Source organism: Phyllostomus hastatus, unplaced genomic scaffold, assembly GCF_019186645.2.
Source record: "Phyllostomus hastatus isolate PE091 unplaced genomic scaffold, TTU_PhHast_1.1 phas_scaffold_46, whole genome shotgun sequence".
Taxonomy (NCBI): domain Eukaryota; kingdom Metazoa; phylum Chordata; class Mammalia; order Chiroptera; family Phyllostomidae; genus Phyllostomus; species Phyllostomus hastatus.
The window spans coordinates 42871002-42886380 of record NW_025334032.1 but is presented as its reverse complement, the minus strand read 5'-3'; the positions used below and the strand labels follow the sequence as shown (position 1 = coordinate 42886380).

General features: G+C 43.2%; 1 protein-coding gene across 2 annotated transcripts in view; it reads right to left on the bottom strand.

Moving 5' to 3' along the window:
- VEGFC (vascular endothelial growth factor C) overlaps nucleotides 1-15379 on the bottom strand; it is a 71747-nt gene that overhangs the window by 20572 nt on the left and 35796 nt on the right. For both annotated transcript variants that reach the window (XM_045821425.1, XM_045821426.1), the window contains exons 2-3: nucleotides 2107-2320; nucleotides 496-686 (exon numbers count right to left, since the gene is read on the bottom strand). In XM_045821425.1, the coding sequence (XP_045677381.1) occupies nucleotides 496-686; nucleotides 2107-2320 (405 nt within the window). The remainder of the gene's footprint in view (nucleotides 1-495; nucleotides 687-2106; nucleotides 2321-15379) is intronic.

Genomic DNA, 15379 nt, shown 5'->3' with positions numbered 1-15379 from the left:
ACCAAAGAACTTATATGTACGACCCATGGACATGAACTAAGGGGGGGGGGGGATGCGGGTGGGAGGGGGTGTGCAGGGCAGAGGGGAATAAAGGGGGAAATGGGAAAACGGTAATAGCATAATCAATAAAATATATTAAAAATAAAAATAACTTATTGCCAAGTGAAACTCTTTGTCCTCAAAGATCAACATGTGTGTGTGTGTGTGTGTGCATGCATGATTTGTTTGCGTGCATGTGAACGCACACACAGTCCTGTGCACATTTATTCTTTTCTTCACTTGGCTTTGGCACCACGGCGGGAGTTTATTGGGCATCAGTTACTTTGTGATGTCATATCATCCAAACCACAAAATACTGAGGAGTGAACTCCATCCCCAAAGAGAACACCCGACACTCCACACTGCACGAAGGTCCTGTTAGGGGCGCGCGGTTTAAACAGAGGGCCGGGAAGGGCGGGGCGGGGCCACGCGCCGCAGGCGGAGGCGGACACCTACCGTCTTGCTGAGGTAGCCTGTGCTGGTGTTCATGCACTGATGCCCCTCGCTGTTGCAGCAGCCCCCACATCTGTAGACGGACACACATGGAGGTTTAAAGAAGGTGTTTGTGGCTGCTCCAAACTCCTTCCCCACATCTACACACACCTCACGCGGCATGCATTGAGTCTTTCTCCACTCATAATCAATACCTGTCGAGTCACAGGGAAGGCCAGAGGTTACACAGAAGCCACCACGGCGGAAACAGCCCACAGCAGTCGGATGTCACTGACATTTGATTTCAGAGTTGAGGATCGACATTGCAGAGACAACTTTAAAGAAATAACTGATGGCATCCTACATGGCCCTGTGAACTGGCGTCCGCTGTCCAACACCATAGAACAGCAAAGGATGTGTTTTTTAAATTTCTACGGCCATGCATCAAGCTGAATTAGGATTATGCTTTCTTAAAATAACATCAACATTCCCCAGCACTTATGTTTGGTTTTCTCCACCGAAAAAAACACCACTTTAACGTGGAGATGTTGCCAAGGTTCGCAGAGGCAGTCATGCTCATTTGCCATAATATGCACTGTTTTCATGGTCTCAAAGCAAATAGGAACAGGATTTGACTTTTCTTTTTCAATGGAGGTGTAAATGAGAACATGGCTATGGTTTTGGGCTCAATTCAAACATCAGTGTCAGGAGGGCCATTTGGCAATTCTGGGTAATATCAAGGTTGGTGGTAGCTACTTGAAATACAAGGGTATTTTCCATCAACGGGAACATGCATTCCAAACTACATTTGTTTTCAGAAAAGTCAAATTTTCCTGTTCCTTTCATGCTTTTTCTCAGAATTTTGCTTCCAATGACTTAGTGGTTTACTCACAGCACCATTGACTCTTTACTGCATTACAAATGATGTACATCTTAAATGTTCTAGTCTATTGTCCCATATTTCCCCTAAAATAAAATCCAATGGGGAAAAAAGGACAAGCTATTCATTATTGAACCAGGAAGCCATTTTGTTTGATTGGCTTTGTTCTGAAGATACCTTGCAATCTCAAATGTTTATAGACGTTAATATCTAATAACAGAAGGGAATTACTTTTTTAAAGTAATTTACCAATTTATACTATGCCAATTTATGCAACAGCATAATTTTTTGTGACCCTTTTTGCTGGATCTTTCAGAGACTTTTCCAAAGTACCCTCTTGAGCCTGTTACCTGTGAACCAATAAGGCAACACGTAGTACTTGAAAAGATGAGTTGGAATGATTTAGAACTTAAGCACTTCTAAATTATTTTGCAAGACACAGAATGTTTGCATGATTAATCTCACGGTGTAAAATATATCTACATATTTTAAAATTTTGCAATGACATTTCACCTAATTAAAAAAAATTAAAGTGCATTGATAGGCATGCACTCTCTTCTCTTTATACATATTTCAAAAAATTATCTCAACCACTCACAGTGAAATCATGAAATGCTGTATTTGAAAAACAATATTGACTTTTGGCCCCAAACTATTCAGTGGTACAAATGCTGAAAGCAAAGGCCGAGGCTGGCAACCCACACTGGGTGGATGTATATATAACCCCCCTTAGATACAGAGTTCCCCATTCTTACTTTTCAAGATCTCTGTATTATAATGTGCGGCAGCGAATTTTATAGTGTCTTCTGTCCTCGTACTGAGGTCGGGCTGTTCCTCCTCCTGTTGCCAGCCCCCTCTCCGTAACTGACACTTGTACATCTTCCAGTACTCTGGGTAGAGCACGGTCATGAGCTCGTCCACACTGGACACCTCCCGCAGCTGCTCCTCCAGGTCTCTGCCCGCATACGCCTGTCGAAGACACACTCAAGGTCAAGTACTTACCGGAATGCAGGACTTGTACACAGGGCCACCGAAAGACCTTTAGGTTTAACGTTGTATGTGCTGGATCCACGGTAAAATGTTCTGAATCATCCCTGAGTCATATAAAATTTCATGGCAACCTATTCATTAGTACATTAATTTGAATCATTACCACAATCAAAATGAAATTAAATCCCACCATTAAAATACATACTTTGTTTTTAAGACAAGAAATTTGTGATATAATTTTAACAACAATTTTTGAAGTGGCTTGTTTTATTTATAGTTATTTTACATAAATGGAAAGTTTATAAGTTGGAAAATTTATTCAAGCTTGTGTTACCTTCCAACAGAAATAAAATTAAACTGAACTCCATTCTCATGCTTTGCTTCATTTGTAGTTTTCAGCATCAATAAAATATAATTAAGCAGGATGCTTGAAATTAGGGATCAGTTTTACAGACGCTACTTTAGAATTGATAATCTCATGAAGAATGGGATTTCAACAACAGCATCACAAAAAAGTTTATATATTGGCAGATCCTCCAGTGTTTCCAAAAAAACTGATCATCATACAATTTATTCTGGTATGAAGACATAGTGTGATCAGAATTCTGCTTACAAATAGTTAAATGTCTCTATTCGTGCATCCAATTACGTGGAACATCCGTATTATATTCCAGTAGTTATTACACCCAAGAAAAATACACTTTTAAAAATCATGCTTTGAAGTTATAGGAAAATGACACACTGTTCAACTTTATCTGCGAAGTGAAATGCAACGTGACCTGTTTGTTTTACATTGCCACGATCGCCCCGGCTCCAGAGCCCAGGTATGTGGCACTTGAACAGTGGACGTCGGAGCTGCGAACGATGCAGGTAATGAACGGCTCCCCTCACCCTCAGCCAAGCGTCTGGGATGGGGAAACTACATTCTAAATAGGTATGGTTTCCCCTTTCTAATGTTTGAAGCACGAAATCAGTATCTTTGCTTTAAAAATAAAAATATTATTTAATTAAGAGATTTTCACCACTATTTTATTCATTTTTAGTACAGTTTATTGATTGTCCTACTACAGTTGTTCCAATTATTCCCCCTTTGCCCCCCTCCACCTGGCACCCGCATTCCCTCCAGCAGCCCCTCCCCTCAGTTCATGTCCATGGGCTGTGCATGTAAGTTCTTTAGCTTCTCCATTTCCTATAGTTTTCTCAACATCCCCGTCTGTTTTATACCTACCAGTTATGCTTCTCAAAACTGTTCTTTTCCCCTCATTCTCCCCCTCCCCCCTTTCAACTAATAACTCTCAAAATGATCTCCGTATCTATGATTCTGTTCCTGTTATGGCTGGTTGCTTGTCTTTTTTAGATTCATTTGTTGATAGTTGTGAGTTTGTTGCCATTTTAATGTTCATAGTTTTTATCTTCTTTTTCTTAAATAAGTCCCTATAACATTTCATGCAATAATGGCTTGGTGATGATGAACTCGTTTAGTTTTACCTTGTCTGGGAAGCACTTTACCTGCCCTTCCATTCTAAATGATAGGTTTGCTGGGTAGAATAACTTAGGTTGTAGGTCCTTGTTTTTCAACATTTTGAATACTTCATTCCTGACCCTTCTTGCCTTCGAAGTTTCTTCTGAGAAATTAGCTGACCGTCTTATGGGAACTCCTTTGTAGGTAACCCTCTCCTTTTCTCTTGCTGCTTTTAAGATTCTCTCTTTATCTTTAACCTTTGGCATCTTAATTATGATGCGTCTTGGTGTGGTCCTCTTTGGGTCCAACTTGTTTGGGGATCTCTGTGCTTCCTGGACTTGTATGTCTATTTCCTTCACCAAATTAGGGAAGTTTTCTTCCATTACTTTTTCAAATCAGTTTTCAATTTCTTGCTCTTCTCTGCTCCTTCTGGCACCACTGTGACTCAGATGTTGGCACTTTTGGAGATGGCAGTCCAGTGTCAACAGTCCTTTTAAACAACACTCAAGTTAAAGGCTATGCTGTATGCGAATTTAACCTTCATTTAATACTTTCATAGTGTTGAAAATGCATGAAAAAAGGCAAATACTTGAATTGTGGAAAATTTCCTCTCTCCTAAAAGCATGTCCTCTTCCCAAATACCCAAAACTGAAAGAATGGGCAACTGTCCACTGAAGAAATCCATGGGCACATTACTGCATTTTCACAAATTGGCCAAAAAGAGTCATAGGCAAATCCTATTAGTTGTCTAACATGTCTATACTTAGGGGGAAAGGGGAAAAACAAGTCAATGTTCAAAAGGAAAGTAAGGGGCACTTATATTTATCTTAAAATGCAAATGTTATCTTTAAAGGTCTGGCTTAAGTAATATTTTATATTTGAAAAACTGTACATTGTCATGGACAATTTCATAAAATGAAGCAGAGGGAAGATTACTTGGTCAAATTATCAGTTTAATAAGATAGGAAATGTCCTAAAATTTTAAAGGAAATATTTTTCATATTATTCATCTCCTTCATCATCTCTTTGCCCTACGAAAGCAGATTACCGGTGGGAATCCATCTATCATATATATGGCAGATGTCGAGGTCCATAGCTAAGCTCCCATTAGCTGCTCTTTCTTTTTCCTTTGGAAATCGGTTCAGAGCCAATCATTAGAATCAGCGGTGGCTGAAGGTACTCTCTCCCCGAAAAAGCCAAGGGACTCATTTATTCATAGTTTCTCACTCAACTATGGCAGCTGTGTGACAGTTGAACTTGAGGTTGTCCTGTTTCCTCTCACTAACAATCCATGCTAGGCAAATCTGTCAATTTTGAAAGTACATTCTACTTATTTAAATGTGGAAAAGGACAGCAGAGTGGGGACTGACTATGGGAGCAGGGCTGGGGCTGGGCAGGGGAGAGCAAGGGCGGGGAATGGGACAACTGTAACTGGACAACAATAAAAAAAGAGTTAAAATTATAAAATAAAGCAACCCTTTTAAAGTAAAATTTGGGCTAGGTGGCAGAACGGAGATGTAGAGAATCATAGATAAACATGGAAAATCAAGTGGCATTCTTCTCAGGAGTGGAAAGCGTGGAGATGTTTCACAGAAGCTCAGCACATCATCTGACCTGATGTTTCAGTGAAGGTGTCGGATCAGGATTCTTCCCCCTCTGGGTTCCCCACCACCCATGTCTGCACCAACCTGATGTGTCACACAGACGACCCTGGGAACAGGAGTATCCGAATGTCAGTTTAACACTAGGAGGTTTGGTTTGGAACACTTACATTTCAAATGGACTTTACCTAATCCTCAAAAATGTTTTAGTATAAATTTTGAAAACAATGCCGTAACAAAGAGTGGACTTTTTATATCTATTATTGATAGCATACATTTTTTTTATTTTTTTAAAAAGAAAAGTCACTTTTTTAGTGTATCATCTATATGAATTAAATGAAAATATCAAATGTTTATTTCATCTAAAGCTGAGTTCAGTAGACTTAGAGAATATTTTAAATACTCATATTTTTGAGAGGAGTTTCTACTTTAATGCCAAAGTGGACGATCGGTCGTATCTGCATAATCAGCACCGTGGATGCTGCGCACGCTGATTTCTTGCACTGAGCGCCGACAGCCACTTGCTTGCTGCTTACTCACAAATGGAATCCACTTCCGTTTCTTGCAGAAGGGCAAAATGACCTCAGAAACATTCATTCCTACTTTCCCCCCCAGATATGATCGCAAAAACAAAAACATCACCAGGTATTTGAAACCAAAAATAAGTACATTTACTGCCTGCTGAGGAAAGGCCAAGGAACTGAAACTCCCTCCTCGGATTTTCTGGTGGCCATCTCGAAAAGCACGGGTCCTCAACAGGAGCCACTGTTCCCCAGTGTCACCTGGCGAGGTCTGCAGACATTTTTGTTTTCAGGCTGGGGTGGGGGGATGATGCTACAGACACTCGTAAGTAGGGGCCAAGAATGCTGCTCCACATTCTGTGTGCACAGGAGGGCCCCCCCAAAACGTGTTATCTGGGCCAACAGGAGAGTAGGGCTGCTGTTGGGAAACCCCACAGCTGAGTAAGAGTGAGCTCTGTCTTTAGTGAACTCTTAAGACTTTGAGTCCCAAGGCTCAGCATTTGCATGAACTTCACCTTGTGGAGCCCGCAGGGACATCAGAACGAGGGAATGAGGGGACGGGAAATGGCAGTGGCTGCACTGACTGATGGCGACATTCTTAGGGGGAAGTATTTATTGGCCAGGGTAATTTATGATTTTCCTTCTTCCACAAGCATTTCTTAGCAGAGTCTTTGTTTCATAACAAGAAGAGAATGTAGTGGTTTAGACACAGGCTTCCTGGGTAAATAAATTCAAATGTTTCACAACCTTTTTCCTTTAATTGCTTGTAATTATTTTGCCGAAGAGTCAACCAATCTCAAAACCAAGTTTTACATATTTTTAAAAAAGTGCTTATCCAGAAAATTATTTTGAAATTAAAAAATGTAATGAGTGGTTATAATATTTCCTTTTTGTAAAGTTCCTTTTTTTTTCCTTTGGTATTTTAAAGACCAATTGATGTTAATGCTCTCTAATACCGAAAGCAATTATAATGCTTTAAAAAATCTTTAACTGGCAAGTAATAGTCACACCAAACAGCGAACAAGTTGCAAGAACACAGTCCAAAGAAGGTTTACAAGTTGAACAGACCCTTGTCATCACAGCGAGACCGAGACACGGAGCACTGGCCACCTCCCAGGACCCCTTCTTGTCCTTAGCTCTAACTCTCCACCGGTGTTACCATTGGCTGCATTTCTACTTTCTACCAAAGTCATTAGTTTTTAGTCCTTTTCAAATTATGCATAAACGGGGCCCCTACAGCATCTAGCACTGCACGCTGGGCCTTTTTTCTCATCCTGGTCTTGGTGATGTTCACCTTTGCTCTGTGGAGCCGCTGGTTTCACTGCTGTCTTGCTCTCGACTGTCTGAATTTCTGCAGTTTATTTCTCTAGTCCACACTCTGCATTCTCCTGATGGACAGGGTATACTTTGGGGGGCCAGTATATAAGTGGAAACAGAATTGGTGGTTCATGAGGTATGCATATGCTTAGCTTTATAAATACGATCTAACCGTTTTCCAAACTGATTTGGAACATTTATCAATTTACATGCCCTGGAGTCGCAGAGACATTTTTGCTCGCGCCCCGTCTTTGCCAACAATGTGTCATGTCGGTTTTCAACGCTAGCCATTCTGGCGTGGACGCGATGACGTGTCCCGCTGTGGTTTCAGTGTGCCGTCCTCACAGGGCTGGTGGTGCGGGGCACTTGCATGTCACTTAGACACTGGTTACCCTGTTCTAGGAGGGGCCGGTTAAAAGCTTTTTATTCATTTCTTTTTTTTTTTTAAAGATTTTATTTGTTTATTTTTAGAGGAGAAGGGAGGGAGATAGACAGAGAGAGAAACATCAATGTGTGGTTGCTGGGGGTTATGGCCTGCAACCCAGGCATGTACCCTGGCTGGGAATCAAACCTGGGACACTTTGGTTCCCAGTCCGCGCTCAATCCACTGAGCTATGCCAGCCAGGGCTGCTTTTTATTCATTTCTGTTGGCCGTCTTATTTGTTACTGGTCGGTGAGAGTTCTTAACATATTCTGGGTGTATGTTCTTTGTTGGATGCGTATATTGCCAACATATTTTTCCACTATGGAAACAGTATTACTGCTCTCCGTATGGTGGGTTGTTGGGTTTTTTTTTGATGAATTGAAGTGCAGAATATAAATGATGTCTGGATTTTTTTCTATGGTAAGTGCTTTTGGTGCAGTCTTTAAAAAAATCTTTACCTATCGCAAAGTCATGAAAATGTCCTACATTATCTTCTGGAGTCTTTATTATTTTAGTTTTCACATTTGGCCCAGAAATTAACTAAGACTTAATTTCCAAGTATAGTGCGAGGTGGAGGTCAAGATTCTGTGTGTTCTCATATATAATTCATTGATCCAGCACCATTTATTGAAAAGCCCATATTTTCCTCAGAGGACTGCACTGGTCCCTTTGCTATCGATCACAGGACTTTGCAGGTTGGGTTTGCTTTGGGACTTCTGAATTTTTACTATTGCTTTTTTTTCCCCTGCCCTATGCCAGTACCACACTGCAACAGATTAATTCATTTATAATTAATCTTGAGATTAAGTACATTATTTGATTTATAACTGTGATGCCCCAAATTTTATCACTGATGTCCAAAAATTAATTGCAATTCCATTTCCTCCCTCTCCTATGCAATGTTAATAATGGTTTCTGCAACAAATCTGAGGGACTTGAGGAGATTCGATAATATAAGTTGAATATATTGCTCAGTGTCTTGCATGCATTAGACACGCAAGGACAGCTGTAGTTACTCACTGTACAGTGCAGTGTTAGCAATAAACACACGGCCTGGAATTACGTGAGGGGATACTCATTAAACATCCTAAAAACCTCAATTCTCACAGCATACTTTAATAGTAACTCTTACTCACTTAAAACCTGTGGGTGCTGTACAAAGTTTCATTTTAGCCAATCACAGGCACCTGGTACTTAAAACCACATAATGCATACATGGAGACACGTTGTTAATAAAATGACGGGCTGAGTTCTGAGTTTTTTAGCAGACCGCGCGTTCTGGAGAGCCGCGCATGCGTGGTGCGCCATTCTGCTAAGAGCGTGCGTTAGGGGCACAGACAGACCTGGGCAGGGTCTCAGCGTCTCCGCTCACTCTGTGTGTGAGTGTGTTCCAGGCCCCCATCCCCCTAGGAACTAGGAGGACGGCCGTAACCATTGAATGAGGGACTTTGAAATAAGGTATGAAAGTAGCCCCATGCTTATTTATAGTAAAATTTTAATAAGTGTAGATAATGGTGATATTATTAAAATCTCAAGACTCTGGTTCCCCTTTTAAAAAGTATAGACAACAAAACGTACCTTCCAAAGCTACTGTATGTGTAAGTAAGACATCTGTAAAACACTGAAGAAGAAGGCTGGTACACTAAGGAGTCACCTGTCTCCAATAAACTGTTTTAAATAAATAGCAAAGGATGGAAAATGTTATGATTTTATGACATCTATGGCAGGACTACTCTATGTCAAAGACTGTCCTAGGCTTGCCATTTGTAACCAAGTCTCTCCTTCCCTTGACTTTGCGTGCTAGAAATGATATACATTTATTCTGAGAACTGAGAATATTAACTCTAAGGTTCTTCAAGTTGTTCCTTCCAAGGAATCTGTGGGCTCTAAGGCACACCTGTGTTGTATGTTGCGATTCACTCCAGATGACCCGCTTGTGTGGCTCACGCGCCTGTGTGGCTAAAGGGTTCCAGACTGTGGGCTGGAGTGGCAGGGCATGGAATCTGTTGCTATGACACAGTGTTGAGTGAAAAACAACGCTGAATTATTTAACCAGAAGTACTGTGTCTGAAACACAAAAATTCCAGCCTGTGATTTTACTAGCCCTTGGGCTGGGCAATGTCTCCTTATAATTAAAACCGAGTTAAGAATTTCTTTCCAGGTTAGCAAAAGCACACATTCTCTATGTGCTTTTATTTGTAAATTCATTTTCCCATGCACTTATTGTATATGGTACTCATTCTGGGCCACAGTTGTGCTCTAGAAGGTGTGTGTGCATGCATGTGCGTGTGAACGTGTGTGTGTGAACATGTGTGTGTGTGTGTGTATTGTTGGATTATTCCAAGGATACACACTCAGTACTCAGGCAAACTAGAAAAAGGATGAAAGATTCATTGTTCGCATCCAGTTCATCATTAAAGAACCAGAAAGCTTGCCCGAGGGCAGATTCACTCCCCCAGCATCGGGAAAAGCGCAGACACGCCCATACCTCGCCCGGGACTCCGGGACCCCCTGCCTGCTTGCTCTAGACACACCTTTGCTCAGCCTGACCGAGTCCTGAAGCACAGACGGCCTTCGGCATTTTAACAAGCATCAGGATGACGTTTCCTTTAAGGGTTGTCCCGGCTAGTCCCTTTATTCTACGCCCGTTCATCCCCATGCTGATCTCAAATCACCGCCCTCCCTCCCGTCTCTCACTCCTGCGGTTGGTGGACAAGCTTGGCTCACACTCCATCCAGAAAATAGGAGACGGTGGACCGCAACTCACTCACCTACACACGCTGCTCTCCCGACCTAGTGCTCCTATTACTTACCAACCTGCCGCTCCCCCGAGTGTAAAAATCAGCACGAGCACGCGGTCAGAGGAACGTGCACACGCAGAGAAGAACTGTCTGGGAACGGAGGACCCCCTGAGAATGTCCTGTGTCCCTTCTCTCCCTCACAGCTGCACAGTTCTGGGGAGCGCTGTCTGTATCTGCATTGTTCCCCACTTCCCGCCCCTTGTTCACGTCTCCACCTTGGTTTCTGCCCATCGCCCCCCTGGGACCGGGTCCCACAACTCCCCTGTGACCTTTTCCTCGCCCTCTGCCCTGTGATCACTGATCGCCGTGCTGGTGCTGCCTCGAAGCCACCTGCTCTCTGTCCCCCGAGATCACACTTCTCTGCTTCTTCTTCCCCGGAGTGGCCGCCATTCCCAGTCACCTCTGCTGACATCTCTGAGCCATAATCCCAGGTGTTGGAGTTCCCCGGGCTCAGAGTTTCCCAACCACCCTGCTCACGCTCCCCGCCGAGGACCCCCACCCACCGGGTCCGATACTGCAGGGAAGGGCTGCGTCTGAGGGCTCCACGCGACACGCAGGGCCCAGCACCCTTCCCTCAGAGGCGCTGCCACCAGAGTCCTCAGGACCCCACGGTCACACGTCCGAACCGGAATCGGTGGGTTTCCTCCCCAAATCTGTTTCCTCCCCCGTTTCTCCCACTGCCTGAGCTGGGGCTCACTTATCTCCCTCCCCCTCATTTCTCAGCAGGGTCTGTCAGCAGGCACTAAGCGTCTTAGCTCCACAACACACCAGTTTTCTCCAAGTCCACTGCCGACCTCCTGGTTTACGCCTTCGCTCTGTCTTGGCTAATTCTTAGCATCACCTTCCCGATGGATCCCCTCAGCTGCCCCGCTGGGTCTCTGCACACAAAGCAGAAGGATCCCTGATACACGCCCACAAAATGACGCCACTCACCCATGCACTCTGCCTCAGCAGCTTCAGGGACGGGCCCCTCTCAGAGGTGGGCCCTGTGGCACCCCACCCACCCTCACAGGACAAGGATGCCCCCGAAGCTCCCAGCCTTTTCTCACGTTCCCCACAGCAACAACTATATTGCCCTGGCACACGCCGTGGCTGGTGCTTTCTCTTCAATAGACTTTCAGCTGAAACGGCGCAGCCTCCCTGCAGTGTTCTGGCCCCTTGACCGAAATGACCTCATCCAGCTTTCTCTCCCCTCTCCCCAAATAACCCCATTCACACAATCGATGCTAGCATCCGCCTTGTTTTTCTTTTCGTCTCATTCGGGCGTCGTAAACGCCAGCTAGTTTACTCTTCACCTGATTCACACCCCGCAGGTCCGCGGTGTCACCTGCTGCGCACACACTCTCTGCAGCAGGCCTGGCCTCCGGCACGACACGGAGGGACGGGGTAGGTGTGAGGGCTGTGAGCAGCTTCCTGTCGCTGTTCATGTCAGGGAACAACTCTACGAATAATGCTTTCCTAAAGCCAAAGAGAAACATTAGACAAAATGTTGAAGGCCATTTCACTCAAATTTGATTGAAATTGCCAAACAGTAACTACTGATAATGATGCATTGGTTTTCTTAAGGTGACTAAGGTTTCATTTAGGAATGTTCTCTCTTTAGTCTCAATCAGAGAGTAAGAAAACAAACACAACTTTCTTTTCCAACATCACATTTGAAGAAACAGTATGACATTTGTATTTTAACTAGTTATTTCATCATATTAATATTCAAACTGCTCTATTTCATTTTCACATGGAAAAATGTGAAGTCAGCTCTTTAAAAAGGTTTAATATTCCATCTTTTGAAAATAAAATGCAAGAAAGACAGGAAGGGAGGAAGGAAGGAAGGAAGGAAGGAAGGAAGGAAGGAAAAAGCCTGACCTAAACAGGCCTCATAAAAAGTAACAAAAAAAAGTGTTTATTCATGCAAGGACTACTTAACAAGGTACTACTAAAGACCCCTTCAGTTTTTATTTCACTGAAAATTTCAAAACACTTGATTGCATTTTTCTTCCCTTATGTGATGCCAGGTGAGTGAAAGCACAGGGCCGCAGGACTGCCTTCTGAAAGTCGATAGTTTGGGGCAGAACAGGAAAGACAGAGTTATGCTGCAACGGAAACATTACACCTCTAGCTCCATTTTCGCCAAAGATAGCAGAGTTACAAACTGATTGCTGGTGTCGCCCTTGTCTCTCCCCCAGGCTCTGAATCTGAAGCCCAGGACCTTGGGGAACCTCCTCCCTTCGGCTCCATCCATGTCTCCAGTGCGCAGAGCCTTACTGGATTGCCACCGACCCTACCTGGCCGAAACCTCTTACTAGCTAAAAAAAATAATGGTTCCCAACTGTCCCCATTGCATCAGAATGGGAGACCTGCCACACTGCTAGTTACAGGTGAAGGGGAGACAGGGGAAAAGGTGGTTGTAAAAGACCCAAAGCTACCAAGTGAGAAAGCAAGATCAACAACCACAAAGCCCACAGAGCACGCGGCAGTGGGGACCCCGAGTTCGGTATCGGTGAGGATTAAATAGGTGATTGTATGTCCCTCACCTTTGCAATGACAAAACACCCCGACAGGCTTTTCTAAGGTGCCAGTTCTTGTACCAGCTAACAAGCCATGGCAGTGATGAGTCATGACAAATAGGATGTCTTGAAGTAATATAAAACTTTTCAACTCATGGGTTTTAGTTTTTATTAGACCACAGCTGTTGGTATACACATTTTGTCAGTTTATCCATAATATTTACTGGCATCAGAGCTAAAAGCAGGAGGTCATGGCCACTCACACTGGGTAGAGCGCTGTGATCAGAGGCATGACGCACCGAGTATGTGTGAGGTGGTGGCGAGCCTGGAACCCTCATGCGTTGCTCATACAAACGCAAACATACATGCTTAGAAGCTAGTTTGACGGTTTCTTAAAGTATTCATACACACACGTATATGGCCCAGTAATTCCACTGCTAGTGAACTGTCCACACAAGGATTTGTACATGAGTGTTCTTAGTCACGTTATTCATAGTAACCCCAAACTGGAAAACACTTTAAAACTCCATGAACTGTCTAAATGGATATGTAAAATGTGCTTTATTGACACAATGGAACACTATTCAGCAACCGAGAGGAATGAACTACTGACACGTACCATAGCAGGAAGGAACCTCAACGATATCATGTTAAGTGAAAACAGCCAGACACAAAACACAATATATTGTCTAATCTCGTTTATAAGCAATTTCAAAAAATTACAAAAGCATAGGAAATGAACATATTGGCAGCTGCCTGCTACTGGGTGTGGGGCGAGAGACTGACCACAGGAACACGAGGGAACTTTCTAGAGTGGTAAGGACATTAGAACACTGGGTTATGGTGATTGTTGTGTATCCATAAATCATTAACTGATTACGGTGAGTACATTTGATGGGATGTAAAGTCTACTGCAATAAAGCTGTTAAGAAATGGCCGTCTTCCGAAAACGAGGGCATCAGCTGAGGCAGAGGAAGACATACGGTCTGGGAGGTGGGCGCTCTCCTCCCAGACAGGAAGAGCTGCCCCCAGGACCTGGAGCTGACTGGTTGCTGCCGGGAGAGAGACGGAGGACTCCAGCAGAGAGAGAAGAAGACAATGGAGTTCATTCATCAACTGCTAGGTTCTGTCACCAATTTTCAGTGGAGTTTTATAATGTGTCCATGGACTGGGCAAGGGTGGGGCAATACGAGGAGAGGTAAGGGAAGGGATACAGGCCGGACCCTTGTCTTCTTAGTAACAAGCCAAGAGATCACATCCAAATGCAAAACAGTCAAGGAAGTCCCAGAATGATCCTATGAAGGTAACGACCGAAAGCAACCACTAAACGATGGGAAAGAGGTGGTTTTTCTGAAGCACAGGACTTAGGAGAGGAGAGGCCATGGCAGGGGATGGCTTCTCCGTGACTAGCCTGTGACACTATCACACTATTGTACTGTTAACTATTCTCGTGTACCATTTAATTAAAAAGTATCAAACTTATAATTCAATAATTAGTTCGAGGGGCGTAACCCGATAGTTGAGCATATGTAATTGCACCAGAGTATGCAAGTTTCAAGAGCCTCCATAAGTAAGATCGAACTTTTTGAACAGCTTCTCTCCCTCTGTCCCCAACATGAATCTGTGACAAACAGTTCTTATTGTCCACAAGTGTAACTAGCTGCTCTTTTAAAGAGGATGCAATTACCTTTTATTTTTCATTTTTGCTTTGTAATTAAGTGTATTGGGGTGACGCTGGTTTGGTGAATAAGTGTATATGGGTGTCAGCTGTGCAATTCCATAAGACACCGACTGTCTAGTGCACTGCGTGTTTGCCACTGGACACTAGGGACACTAGCAATCTCTGTCTCTCCTCAAATCCCTTTGTTCCTCTTCTCATTCATCAGAACCGTGCTCATTGTTCAAGACCATGTTTACATGGTCATTCCATCTTGCATTTTTTTTGGCAACTTAAGCAATATTTTGAAATTCATATCTTGGCTCTTGATTATTCATTCTTTTTATGTGTAGCAACTTCCATCATCATTATTCAACAAGTCCTTGCTGAGTTCTCCTTCTGTCTGAGAAACCATTCTGTTTGTCGGTGCGGAGGTTGGTAAACACATTTGAGGGCTATATGCAAAATCTTTTAAAATAAACATCATGTTTCAGTTTTTAAACTAACAATTACTTTTATGGGTTATCAAAGCTTCATGTGAAGTCAGTATTGACTAATTGCTCTTGGGAAAACTGAGTGAAAGGAATGTGTACAAGAATTTCACAAAAATTGCAGAAGTTAAGTGGGAGGAACCTAAAGGAGAGCAAAAACTATTTGAAAAGAAAATGTTTAAATGCATGTGCTTTTGTGAGCATGCATATACACTCACATTCCTTACCAGCAACCTTCTCATACCCTTTCAGGTACAAAT